The sequence below is a fragment of the Amaranthus tricolor genome, chromosome 2 (genome assembly GCF_026212465.1).
Source record: "Amaranthus tricolor cultivar Red isolate AtriRed21 chromosome 2, ASM2621246v1, whole genome shotgun sequence".
Classification (NCBI taxonomy): domain Eukaryota; kingdom Viridiplantae; phylum Streptophyta; class Magnoliopsida; order Caryophyllales; family Amaranthaceae; genus Amaranthus; species Amaranthus tricolor.
The window spans coordinates 26,403,344-26,418,344 of NC_080048.1; the positions used below are offsets into that span (position 1 = coordinate 26,403,344).

The window sequence follows — 15,001 nt, forward strand, 5'->3', positions numbered from 1 at the left end:
ATATCAATATTCAGTATATGAGTTCAATGGCCTGTTTTGTTGTTGGTATTTTATGTTGGTAATGGGGATGATATGTGTTTTCAATTTAACAAGCATAAACTATTAAAAATTATTTTGTTTACAATTTTCCATCACTATCTAATACCACATCTCAAAATGAGTTGGTTTTGTTTAGTTTACTATTCTTGGATGTGGCAGTAGTCTTTTTGTTTACAAGTTGCAACTTCTTATGGAATTTTTGCGTTAAATGTTTTGCAGTTGCTATGCAAATGCTGTGCTCCAATGCCTTGCTTACACTCGGCCCTTGACAATGTATCTCCTTCAAGGACTTCATTCTAAAGAATGCAAGTATCTAATCCTCTTGTGCACCTGGACTTAAATACTTTTGTAGTTGTTTGACTTTTGTGCTTAAGAACTCTCTTTTGCTTTCTTTCTGTCAGGCTGGAAGGAAAAATGGTGTTTTGTTTGTGAGTTTGAACATCTTATGCTAAAGGGAAAGGAAGGTTACACTCCACTATCCCCCATTCGAATCCTCTCTAACATTACTCATCTTGGTCATGGAAGAGAAGAAGATGCCCATGAGTTTTTGAGGTGAGAAACATTCTGACATCTATAACATTCTTTTTTACATGTATTCCTGCACATGGAGTTTTAACATAATCATGGATGTATTTATTGCCCCTACTGCTAAGATGGCAGGTATGCTGTTGATTCTATGCAGTCGGTTTGTGTTGAGCTGGCTGGACTTGCAGGTTCAGTGGCTGAAGAAAGCACTCTCGTTGGCATGACATTTGTAGGCTATCTTCATTCTAAGGTCTGACTCTTTGCTGAGAGCGAGCATTGATATTCTGTAACTTCTGTATTGACTTTGCTTGTGCAATATTAAGTTTTTGTTTTTTATTTCAGATAAGATGCATGAAGTGCCACTTTAAATCAGAGATATGTGAAAGGATGATGGACCTCACTGTAGAGATAGAGGGGGATATCAGGACTCTGGAACAAGCACTTAAAAGATTTACGGCTTCTGAAATGTTAGAAGGAGATAACAAATACTATTGCAGCAGGTTCTCCAAATTTTTTTCACATTTCCTCAACTAACTATTTTCTTAATTTTTAATTTAATAAAAATATTTGTATGGTTTTTGTTATATATACTCAATGCCAAAGCCTTTACTCCTGCAATATGCTTTTAATTATATGTTTAGATTTCATTATTTTGCTTGTCATTATGCTGCAGATGTAAATCTTATGAGAAAGCTAAGAAGAAGTTGACTGTATTACAAGCACCAAACATTCTTACAATCATGCTTAAGCGATTTCAGGTTATTCTCTAGATGCCAATCTGGAGTGTTCTTTTTTCATATCTGCAAATATGCTTTAGATATGCATGCTTATCTTTTCACTTTTCTTTTCAGGCGGAAAATTTTACGAAGTTAAGAAAACCTGTTAAGTTTCCCGAAATTCTGAACATGACTCCTAAAATGAGTCACTCAAGTGATAAAGGCCCTCAATACTGGAACCTATGTTTCACAACCAGAAACATGTGCTAAGTGCTCTTTGATGGGTGGACTATGCACGCTGGATCGGTATTCAGAAAGCTCATGATGAAGAGCATGCTTAAGAGTAGTAGATTCACGTGGTTTTGCCATCACACAAAACATAGGCTAACTTATTAGTCTTTATTATACAGGAGGTTTGTGCTCTCATATTACCATCTATATTTTTAATGTATTAAAAAGAGAATGGAAAGCCCAGTGTCTACTACTTTTCTTCCTCTCTTTGTGCCTGTATTTTTTTCACTAATGGAAGTGAAGTTCTCAGGAAGACTAGAAATTTTCATATAGGAAGAATGGAAGTTGGCAAACTGAAGCATATTTGTTCCTTTTTTGTAATTAGTATAGATTTTAATTACTATATAACTTTAATGTATATTATATATATATGTACGTACATATTATTAATATTGGATTATTATTACAAAGAGATTTTTGGTGATTATTTGTGATTATCATTTGATTTATTATTTGATTAATCATTGTTATTACAATGTACATTATTATTGGATTATTATGAGTATAAAACGAAAAAAGAAAAAAAAATAGAGTATTTGCTGCGGTTAGAGGCAAAACCGCAGCAAATAATGCACACTTATTTGCTGCGGTTTTGCCCCTGACCGCAGCAAATAACCCTCCTTATTTGCTGTGCTTTTTGCCCATGACCGCAGCAAATAAAGCCCTTATTTGCTGCGGTTTTGAACCGCAGCATTTAAAGTAGGACATTTGCTGCTATCACTATTGCTGGGGGCCAAAACCGCAGCAAATAATGGCAAAAAAACTGCAGCAATTGAGGTTTTTTCTACTAGTGAAAGCACCATTTGTTGTCTATATTAGAAGCAAAAATATTAGGTTTTGAAATGATTAAACCTCTTTACTTAAATGATGATGATTTCAAAGATCTATACTTAGAATGTCAGTCTACACCTAAAGGACTTTCTCATGTTGAAAATGGTTTTATGTTTAAAGGAAACAGGCTTTGTATTCCCAAATCACCTATAAGATTGCTATCGGTAAAAGAAGTACACGAGGGTGCTTTAGGAGGTCATTTTGATATTCAGAAAACTCTTGATATGGTTGCACAACATTTTTATTCACCTAAGATGTTAGGGACCATAGGTAAATATATTTTAAAATGTGAAACGTGTATCAAGGCTAAGTTGACTTTCCATAGGGGGGAATATAAACCTCTACCTGTGGCTGAAAGACCATGGGAACATGTCAGTATGGATTTTATTATGGCTCTACCTCGAACCCAATGAGGAAAGGATGTCATTATGGTCGTTGTAGACAGGTTCTCAAAAATGGCTCACTTCATTGCCTATCATAAGGTAGATGATGCTAATAATGTGGCTAAACTATACTTTACAGAAGTTAACGGTTGCATGGGGTCCCTAGAATATTGTATCTGATAGTGATAGTAAATTCTTAAGTTCCTTTTGGAACACCCTATGGAGACTGCTTGGTACTAAGTTACTATTTAGCACCTCACACCATCCTGAGACAGATGGTCAAACAGAGGTTACAAATAGAATCTTAGGTACCCTCCTTAGGACTCTTGTCAAAACAAATACTAAGGACTGGGACCTAAACTCTTGCCATGCAGAGTTTGCCTATAATAAAAGTCCAAGTTTTACCACTAAGCATTCTCCCTTTGAGAGTGTGTATGGAGTGAACCCCTTAATGCCTATTTCTCTAATTGATCTCCCTATTCATTGTAGGTACCACTCAGATGCTAAGCAACAAGCTGCAAGGATGTTACAACTTCATGAACAGATTAGAACAAACATAATCAAAGCAAACGACAAGTACAGCAGAATAGCAAACAAAAGCATTAAGCATAAGGAGCTTCAAGAAGGAGACTTGGTGTGGATACATTTGAGAAAGAATAGATTTCCTAAGTATAGACAAAATAAACTACTTCCAAGAGCTGATGGTCCTTTCAAAATACTAAAGAAGATTGGAGACAACGCCTACAATATAGACCTCCCTAACACTTATGGAGTTTCTGATATTTTCAATATTGGTGATTTACGAAAGCAGGAAGACAACATAGAATTGGGGACAATTCTGCTTGAAGAAGGAGGGAATGATCCAAATAAGAACAGCCCACAAGCCAAGACAAGCCACGAGGAGCATAATTGGATCAATACCATTGAGGCTACTAACCTAGACATGGATGAACCCATTGACTTGAAGGTTGAACCTACTGATTTCAGGATGACAACCAAAGAAGACCATCCCCAATTTAGACCAAACATGAGCATCAAAGAAAGGCAAAGTCAGGAGGAATCAATAAAGAACCTCACAGCAACATTCAAGCTAGACAGAAGCTTGCATTCTGACCAACAGACAACAAAGCGACAAACCGCCTGTCAGCCCACCTTGCACAGCATTGAGAACCCAAACTACTGTATGGATGAACGTGGAAACTTGAGAAATAGCATCTCTATACATGGACCAAGAAGTCAGGGTCCAAGAACCTTGCTGATTGTACTCACGGAAGCCACAAACCTAGTTGCAAGGTCTCTTGTTCGTCAGTTTTGTAATGCAGCTGATACTTAGAATAAGTAGGCTATTTTATCTTCTGTTTTGTTTTTGTTTATATTGTACGCGCTTAAACAATAAAGCATGGAGGTAGTTTTATTTGTTAGGCGCCAAATATGGCCGTTAGAGTCCTATAAAAAGGGCTGACCTCATTTGTATCAACACATTCAGATTATTCAATACAGATTTTCTTCAAGTAATTGTTGTTCAATTGCTGCCCTGGGTGAGTCCTTTATGAGTGAAGCAAAGTGAGTTTTCCGGGTTTGATCCACGAGAATTGAAAGAGTGAATTTCAATTGGAGTGTGAGGAAGAGGCCAATCGATCTAGTGAAGATCATTTGTCTCTATCCACGGCATAAGGACCATTCCTTTGAGTTGTTCTGGCCAACCTTCTGTTTTTCATTCAAAATAGAAGGCGTATGTGTGTTGTGCCATAGTGTCAAAATCAGTCTTGACATTGGTTATTAGAAGGAATTATCGTGTTCTTGGAGTCTTCTACCCATACTCGCATCATAAGCTTACAGCTGACAGGCAGTGAAATTTACATTGATGAGTAAATATGGAGGCTGAATTAAAGCAAAACAAGATGGACGCTCGCAATGCAGCATCTGGATTCTTTAAAATAACAACTGAAAGCCTGGCAGGAAACCACATGACACAAAACACATTTGCATCAATGAGAACAACAATGCCAAGGCCTTAATTCCAACAGGTTAGGTATAAGCTTTATTATCAAAATAAAAAAATAAATACCTTTTGCATCAGGGCATATTTTAACTCGGGGATACCTTCATCAGCATCGTACCGACTGATTTTATGGTCAAACACAAGATTCTTTACTTTGGTCAATGCTTGCTTTGGTGGCTGCCATCGCACCACCCTACGAAAAATGTTAGATGGAGGGCGGTCAGCACAGGAGCCTTATACAAAAGCAAAACTACAAAACAAATAAAAAGAGCAAGTGTAACTCTCTCCAGAACCAACATAAGAGCATCTAGAAATGAAATTTATTGTACTACTCAGCTAAATATCATGATTTATGTTGTAAACTAACAAAAAATTTGGGAATTACTTTGGAAAAGTAATGATTGAGATAGGAAATCCCTAAACAATCACCCATGCCCCCATACAGATGACACACAGATAAGGTTTCTCATAATTCCAAAATTAGCGGTATAAAAATCAAACATCCATTGCACACAACCAATATTTTTACCGATGACACAAACAATATAATAAACAAAAACATAATCAATTAACATCGTGATTCAGAAATTGTAAAAATAATCAACAAAGCAAAAAATTATAAACTTAATTTGATACTTAATTGAACCCGAAATGTATCATACATCAATTAATAAAGAACAAAATTTTGAAGTGAATTTGACACACACAAAAAAAAATAAAAAATAAAAAATAAAAAAAAACCTATATTTCATCATTCCAGAATTCGTAAAATGAATCAACAAAGTCAAAAACTGAACATAATTTGATACTGAATTGAATCTGAAATTTATCAATTTGGATGTGAGCATGAATTTTGATACTTAACTTCAACATTTATAGTTAAAAATAAAGCTAAAACACTTGTTGAATATTATCCCCAACTCCATTTACCCTATTTTCTAAATGAATGGATTAAAAATCTATATGCTTTAAGAATAAGCCACATTATATATACTGGTCGAAGAATAATATATCATATTTCTGGGATGGTCAAAAACATTCAAGCAAGCAACACAAGTTTAATTTAAAGACCATATATTGAATAGAGTTTTTCCTTCTTTATGAAATCCCAATAATATTTGTCCATCCCGAAATTGAATGCGGAATAAAATAAGATGAGACTGATTGAAAAGTTGCAAAATTAAGATTAATTTGACTAATTTTTACGTCTCAATTAAAACAATAGATATGCAAATTATAGTCTAAAGACCATATATTGAATAGATTTCTACGTTCTTAATGAAATCCGCATAATATTTGTCCATCCATGAAAAACTTTCGATATGCCCCGATACGCTTTTGTCGGAAAGAATTGCAAATATCATTATTCAACACCCCAAAACAGATCCAAAGACCTATTCAATTATCAAGGAAACATTAAACAAGATTAAATGACTATAACTCAAAATTAAACAAATCATTTTCGTGAAATTTCTCCTAACCCCACATTTGTAGATTAGAAACTTCTTCAAAAAAGCAATAAAACCCAACATAATTAAGTCATTAATCAATTCAAAGAATCAAACAAAAAGCTTAAATTAAATGATAATAATGATGAAAATTACATTTAACAAGATTAAATGACTATAACCCAAAATTAATCAAATCTTTTCCGTGATATTTCTCCTAACACCGCATCTGTAGATAAGCAACATCTTCAAAAGAGCAATAACCCAATATAATTAAGCCATTAATCAATTCAAAGAATCAAACAAAAAGCTTAATTTAATGATAAAAATGATGAAAATTCTACTAAAAGCAAACAAAAATACAAGATTAAACCCAAAATACCTAAAATAAAGATGAGCAATCTAAAATACCTTGAGACTTGAGACGAGATTAAACCCAAAATAAAGAGATTAAACACCCCATAAACATGAGCAATTTAAAATACCTTGATACTTGAGACGAGATTAAACCCAAAATAAAGTGATTAAATCCAAATTAAAGATTAGCAGTCTAAAATACCTTGAGACGACGACTCGTATAACCTTAATGTTCGGTGACCGAAAACTCCAAGAAGCAATAAATGAAGAATTAATAATTTCTGGAATTTGGTTTTTGAAAGATACTGTTTTTTCTGCTTTCTTTATTACTTGGAATCATATTCTATATATACATGAGCATTTTTCAATTATAATAACTGACAAAGGATAACCGCCTAATATTAAACCGCCTAATATAGTGTAATTGCAAAGTATATAATGTAACTGCAATGTTGAACTGCTTTTCAATACTCCCCCTCAAGTTAGGTCGTGGGATCCCCGATGCCTAACTTGCATAAAGTGCTATTGAAGACCTGTGATGAAACTGCTTTTGTGAGAATGTCTACTAGGTTGTCTTTAGATCTAATAAAGGGAAGATGAATGACCTTGCTTTCTAGTTTCTCCTTGATAAAGTGTCGATCGATCTCTACATGTTTTGTTCGATCATGTTAGACTTGATTTTCGGAGATGCTTATTGCTACATTGTTATCACAATATAGAAGGCTTGCCTGTGTCTGGTGAAAGCCTAGCTCTCCTACGAGTTTCCTAATCCATAGAATCTCTGTAACTCCTTTTGCTATCCCTCTGAATTCTGCTTCAGCACTGGACAAAGCAACCACCTTCTGTTTCTTACTCTGCTAAGTGACTAGATTACCCCCTACAAGAGTGAAGTATCTTGAAGTAGACTTCCTATCATCCCGATCACCAGCCCAATCTACATCTGTGTAACCAATAAGATCAAGATTATCATTTTTTGAGTAGAAGACTCCTTTATTACTGGTTCCCTTTAAGTATCTCAGGATCCTCAGGGCTGCTGCCATGTGTTCCACTTGAGGTCGATGCATAAACTTGCTTACAATCCCTACTGCGTAGGCAATATCTGGTCTCGTGTGGGATAAGTAGATCAGCTTTCCCACTATCCGTCTATAGCGATCTTGATCTGCCGCTTCTGCCCCTTCAACAATTTGTAGACCATGATTAGCTACCATAGGAGTATCTACTGGCTTGCAGTCTAACATGCATGTTTCTGCTAAGAGATCTAAGATGTACTTTCTTTGATTGATGAATATTCCCTTCCTTGATCTTAAAACTTCTATTCCTAGGAAGTATTTCAGTTGTCCCAAATCCTTCATCTCAAATTCTTGGAATAATTTGCTCCTGAGACGGTCAATTTCCTTGGAGTCGTTTCCGGTAATCACCATATCATCTACATAAATCACGAGGTATGTAATTTGTTTTCCACTCCGCCTGAGAAATAGAGTATGGTCTGAGTTGCTCTGTTTGTAGCCAAATCTCTTCATTGCTGTAGTAAATCTCCCAAACCATGCTCTAGGGGACTGTTTCAAGCCGTATAGTGCTCTTTTAAGTCGGCACCCCTCTCCTTGGCTATACTCATCTGAATACACGAGTGGTGGCTTCATGTATACCTCTTCTTCAATCTCTCCATGTAGGAAGGCATTTTTTACGTCAAATTGAAACAGAGGCCACTCTTTATTTGCTGCTACGGAGAAGAGGACTCGAATGGTATCAATTTTAGCCACAGGTGAGAATGTTTCCGAGTAGTCTACCCCGTAAGTTTGTGTGTACCCTTTAGCAACAAGCCTTGCTTTATACCTCTCAATGGTTCCATCAGCATGATATTTGACTGAGAAAACCCATTTACAGCCAACCGTCTTCTTATCACCTGGTAATCTGCACTTCTCCCACGTTCCGTTTTTCTGGAGAGCCATGATCTCTTCGTCCATAGCTTGCTTACACTTTGGTTCTTGGAGGGCTTCTTCAGTGGTTTTCGGAATGGTACTGGAATAAAGGGATGCATTGAAGGCAACAGCTGTCTGTGATAGTTGTTCATCATCCAGTCTACCAATAGGATATCGGGATCTCTGTGATTCATACTCGGGATCATACCTCTTCGGGGGCATTCCTCTTGTACTTCGAGGGGGCAAATTATATTTCCTAGGGACAACAACACTCCTTGGCACAATATAGTCAGTGGATATATCAATGAGAAGAGCAATAGGACTCAGTGTTACCTGACTCGGTGTTACCTCTCTTTCGGCCGGATGCTTAGGGATTGGATGCTCGGGGACTACAGTAGTAATCTGAGGAAATGATTCAGTGACAATGTCTGTGGCAATATCGGTGGTAGTGCCTACTTGCTCTTTGGGAGCTCGAATGTCAGCCAAGGGATGAGTCAACCAGCTGAGATCCTCACTCATACCTCCCACTGAGATCGAGGGTAGGTGTAACACCCCGATATCCCGAGGTGTTACAGTAGGTGTAGTAGGGGGATTGTTCAAGGAAGTCACAGTCCATGGTAGTATAAAGCTTGTGATGGATAGGATCATAACATCGATAGCCCTTTTGCGTAGTCCCATACCCAAGAAACACACATTTGGCTACCCGTGGTTCAAACTTAGTGCGGGCTCGTGATGGAAGATGGACATACACAACACATCCAAAGATGCGAGGAGGAAGAGAGTGAGAAGAGGGAACAGGAGTAAACTTATTGAGTGTAGCAAGAGGGGTCTGGAATAGGAGGATTTTTGTGGGAAGTCGATTAGTGAGATAGGTGGCAGTAACAATGGCCTCAGCCCAAAAGTGCACAGGTACATGAGTGTCAAACATGAGGGCCCGTGCTATCTCAAGAAGGGTACGATTTTTGCGTTCAGCAACCCCATTTTGTTGTGGAGTGTCGGGGCAAGATGTTTGATGAATAAGACCATGTTCAAGGAAAAACTGTTTCATTGCAACTGAGATATATTCACCACCATTATCTGAGCGAAGTATTTTAGGTTTTGCATGGAATTGAGTGAGAATCATGTTATAGAATTTTACAAATACATCAAAAACCTCAGATTTGTGTTTCAAAAAATAAACCCAGCACATTCGAGAATAATCATCAATAAATAACACAAAATATGAAAACCATGAGAGTTAGTATGCGGGGCTGGGCCCCATACATCAGAATGCACTACATCAAAGGGTTTGGGAGCACGGGTATTACTAGGAACATAGGACTGTTTGTGACTCTTAGCCAAGGTACAAGTTTCACAATCTAGAGATGCATTACAACTATTAAGTGAAGGAAAAATTTTGTTTAGATAACCTAAGGATGGATGACCTAAACGGCGATGCGAAGTCCTCAATTGGTGAGCAGGAGATCCAACAGCAAGCATTGCACCGCTATTTTGAATCACCTCATCGACATAGTATAGTCCACCTCGTTCAGTACCACGACCAATGATCGTCCCCGTCTGAGCATCCTGCACAATATAATTAGTAGAGGTTAACAGCACTGTACAGTTTAAGTCCTTTGTTAGCTGACTGATCGACAATAATTTATGAGACAAACTAGGAATTAACAAGCAATTTTTAAGATGGAGAGAGGAAGAGATATTGACTGCTCCAGCTTTAGTAACCGGTACACATGCCCCATTAGTTGTCTGGATGTGGGTTCTGTTAGTAGGATGGGTGGATAAAAGATCATTGGGGTCAAATGTCATCGTATGGATCGCCCCAAAGTTAAATATCCATTGAGAATGTGTGTTATGACTAAGAAGGCATTTGGTATAGCTGGGTTGTGGGCTAGAAGAGCAAATGGGCCTAGGGTTGGAATTTGGGCCGGAAACTAAAGGTTTGGATGGGTGTGAGGTGAGTGTTAGGGTTTGCGGATTATAAAAGGAAGGCTAGGGGTCTTTGGGACATTTGAGCTTCCCTTTCCCTTCCCTTTGGTTGACGGCTGTTGTTCCTCTCTCTCTTCTTTCTTCCCACTTCTGATTCTCACCATTGTTGACTCTATGCTCTAAGGATATTGTTGCCTCTCCTTCCCCTGTGCTCCACCCTTCTAGTTCATTTGATTTTTGACATGATGTTGGTTGATCGGCAGTACTAAGGTTAGCCTAGCCACCGGTCCGGCTTGCCGGTGCCTTGGTGGCGGCTCTTCTTTTCTGTAGATCGTCCCACCACTCAGAGTATCCCACAAGTTTGAAGCACCCCTCCTTTGTATGCCTGGAACCACCACAGTGAGTGCATCGGAGTTTTCTCCGGTCATCCTCTTCTCAACTTCTTTGGAAAGGTTTGTTTCTCGTGGCTAAATCCGAGCCTATCTCTGAGGGACCAGTTCCCTGTGATGAGACGCCGGTCATAATTTTCCGGCGTGTGATCTCTTTTCTGATTGATGCGTAGGCGGTTTCCACCATCGGTAAAGGTTCACTATTGAAAATGTCCCTTTTTTCTTTGTCAAGATTGTCTTTAATCCTAGTGAGGAATTGATAGAGTCTCTGTCTTTGAATGAATTTATTGAATTCTGTTATATCCTGTGGGCAAATCATTGGATTTGGCATTCTCCTATCGATTTCTTTCCATAGTGTGTTGAGTTTACCGTAGTAAACCTCAATAATGTCGTTGTTTTGCTTCAATGTTGCTGCCTTTGAACTCAAATCGAAGATTTACAATTCGTCCCTACCACATCCTAAGAGACTTTCGATCCCTTGCCATAGTGTAACACCCCGTAATTTATCGGGTTTAGAAATAAGTAAAATATAATAAAATAAATTATAACAAAATAAAATAAATAAGTAATATTAAATTATACTATTTTATATAGTTAATTATAAGTAATAAAGTAGGTTTAATTCTAACGGTAACAAGTTTTATTCCGTACGTTGTTATCGCGTAGGGTTCTTTTTCCGATTTAACATTCTTATAATAAATAGAATAATTGTTAATAAAAAAAATTTATGTGGGGTATTTGAAGAGGGCAGCCGGTTGTGGGGAGGTATGGGAGGAGTTTTGTAACTCCTCTCATAATTGTGTAATAGGCATAATTTGGGTCATTTTGTTTCTAAAGAGGGTATTTCGGTGGATCCAGCGAAAGTGGAGGCAGTTCGAAGTTGGCCGTCACCAAAGAATGTCACCGAAGTACGAAGTTTCTTAGGCTTGGCTGGGTATTACCGTCGTTTTGTCAAAGATTTCTCACGAATTGCTCGGCCTATGACTTTGTTGATGAAGAAAGAGAAGAAGTTTGAATGGACTGATGAGTGTGAACAGGCCTTCATAACTTTGAAGGAAAGATTAACTACAGCCCCTGTTCTTACTTTACCTGACCCAAAGTTGGATTATGCTGTTTGCAGTGACGCATCGAAGAAAGGATTGGGTTGTGTACTGATGCAGGATCGTAAGGTGATTGCGTATGCATCACGACAATTGAAAGTACATGAAGTTAATTATCCTACCCATGATTTGGAGCTAGCTGCTATAGTGTTTGCTCTCAAAATATGGCGCCATTACGTGTATGGTGTCAAATGTAAGATCTACACTGATCATCAGAGTTTGAAGTATCTCTACACTCAGCCTGATTTGAACATGCGACAACGTCGGTGGCAAGAGTTGATGACAGATTATGATTTAGAGTTCATATATCACGAGGGACGAGAGAACTTGGTAGCCGATGCGTTGAGTAGGAAGTCTAATCCCTCATTGTCCGCCTTATATGGAGTTGAAGAGTTATATCGGGATTTTGCTAGATTAAATTTGGAAGTGGTACGTAAAGGTGAGTTACAGGAGTGTCTGAATGCCTTGGCTATTCGACCTTCGTTCTTTGAAGAAATTTTAAACTCACAGGATAAAGACCCGAAACTTTTGAAGTTAAAGGAACATGCACGGGAAGGAAAAGCAGAGGGATTCTTTGTTCAGGAAGATGGAAGTTTGAGGTTCAAGGGTCGCTGGTGTTTACCAACAGGGGAGGAATCTTTAAAGGAACGTATCATGGATGAGGCCCATTGTACGAAATTTTCAGTCCATCCGGGTGGTGATAAAATGTATCAAGATCTTAAGTTAATGTTTTGGTGGTCTGGGATGAAGAAGGATATTGCGGATTATGTCTCGCACTGTTTGACTTGTCAAAAGGTTAAAAGTGAGCATAAAAGACCTGGAGGTTTACTACAACCTTTGGACATACCAGTATGGAAATGGGATGATATCTTTATGGATTTTATTGTGGGTTTACCCCGGACGAAGGCGGAAAATGATGCGTTATGGGTTATAGTGGATCGTTTGACTAAATCAGCACGTTTCATCCCTATGAACTGTCGTTGGGAGATGGAACAATTAGCTCGAGCTTACATTAAGTATGTCTTACTATTTCATGGTGTGCCCCGTACTATTGTGTCCGATAAAGATACACGGTATTTGTCACATTTCTGGCAAACCTTACAACAGGCAATGGGTACCACGTTGCTTTATAGTACGTCTTTTCATCCGCAGACGGATGGGCAAACAGAGCGGACAAATCAGATATTAGAGGATATGTTGCGTGCTATTGCCATGGAATGGCAAGGGTCATGGGACGAGCACTTGGATTTGGTTGAATTTTCTTACAACAACAGTTATCAAGCATCTATTCAGATGGCTCCATTCGAGGCTTTGTATGGACGTCGTTGTCGTAGTCCGGTTTATTGGGACGATTTCACCAAAGCGGTGACCTTGGGACCTGAATTGTTGTTCCAGATGACTGAGAAGGTGAGGTTGATAAGGGATCGCTTGAAAGCGGCACAGGATCGTCAAAAGTCTTACGCTGATTTGAAGCGACGACCAGAAGAATTCACTGTGGGAGAACACGTATTACTTCGCGTATCACCCATGCGCGAAGTAGTACGTTTTGGTGCTCGTGGAAAGTTGAGCCCTCGATTTATAGGGCCATATGGAATTTTGGAACGTGTGGGTAAAGTGGCTTATCGGTTAGCCCTTGCAAACTCCTTGGAGAAGGTACATGACGTGTTTCATGTGTCGCAGCTTAGGCGATATCATGCTGCAGGCTCTCATGTCTTAGATCCCGAATCTTTGAATTTGGATACATCCCTGTCTTACTCTGAGAAACCGGTTAGAATCTTGGACACGAAGGTCTGTAGTACACAACACTTGGGACACAGAAGACGCTATGCGAGAAAAATACCCTCACCATTTTCAGGTTAGTAGCGTTACGGAAACGTAACTTCTTAAGGGGGGTAGAGGGCGATAGGAATTTCACGCGAGGAATGTTAAATCTTTGGTTGGTAGTTTTGTTTTGCAAGTGTTGTGTTATGATAACATATGTGTTCTACGTTTTCCGTTGCCATGCAAGTTACGAGGACGTAACTTCTTTTAAGGGGGGTAGTCTGTAACACCCCGTAATTTATCAGGTTTAGAAATAAGTAAAATATAATAAAATAAAGTATAACAAAATAAAATAAATAAGTAATATTAAATTATACTATTTTATATAGTTAATTATAAGTAATAAAGTAGGTTTAATTCTAACGGTAACAAGTTTTATTCCGTACGTTGTTATCGCGTAGGTTTCTTTTTCCGATTTAACATTCTTATAATAAATAGAATAATTATTAATAAAAAAATTTATGTGGGGTATTTGAAGAGGGCAGTCGGTTGTGGGGAGGTATGGGAGGAGTTTTGTAACTCCTCCCATAATTGTGTATTAAGCATAATTAAGATGGGTCCTTAATTCCTTATTAATTATCAAGCATCTTTTGAATTCTTCATCATTTTAATCATCTTTTGAACACAAAAAAAAAATTTCAGAAGAAATTTCTTCTCCTTTGCTCCCTATTATTTTTTTTCGGCATCCTCAAAGAAAACAAAAAAAAAATTCTTATTGATTCAATCCAATCTTTTGATCAAAGGGTTAGTTTAATTGAATTGTTAATTATAGATTTTTATATACAAGATTTCTAAAATGAATTATATTTTTATGTATGATGATATCTTATGACTTATAGGAGGATTGAATATTTTTCTTTTATATATAAAAAAATTTCTCTAATAATCCTTTAATAAACTATAATTTGTTAAAAGGATTAAGAAAAGAACTTCATGATCGATATTCTTTAACAAAATTTAAGTTTCTTATAAGAATTAAGAATTTAAAGTTATATTGAAATTTAAATAAATTTCTTTTGTTCTATTTTCTCTAACAAAATTTCAATTTGTTAGATGAAATTTAAATGGTATGGATCAAGTAATGTAGTCATCCAAGAGTTTATAAATCCTTTAGCTAAATTTGATTTGTTTGAAGGATTGTGTTATATTTATATATATATGTCTTGATTTAAAAGGGTGAATTGGTTTTGTAATTCTCTACAAAATTTAATTTGTTAAGAGAATTAAGTATTTAATTTAGTTATCATAATTTAT

General features: G+C 37.3%; 1 protein-coding gene across 1 annotated transcript; it reads left to right on the top strand.

Moving 5' to 3' along the window:
- The first annotated feature begins 237 nt into the window (after positions 1-237).
- On the top strand, positions 238-856 carry LOC130806543 (ubiquitin carboxyl-terminal hydrolase 17-like). Its single transcript, XM_057671669.1, has 3 exons — positions 238-344; positions 441-591; positions 700-856. Exons 1-3 carry the CDS (start codon positions 248-250, stop codon positions 818-820), a joined length of 369 nt encoding a protein of 122 aa, XP_057527652.1. The 5' UTR covers positions 238-247; the 3' UTR covers positions 821-856.
- The last annotated feature ends 14,145 nt before the right edge of the window (positions 857-15,001 follow it).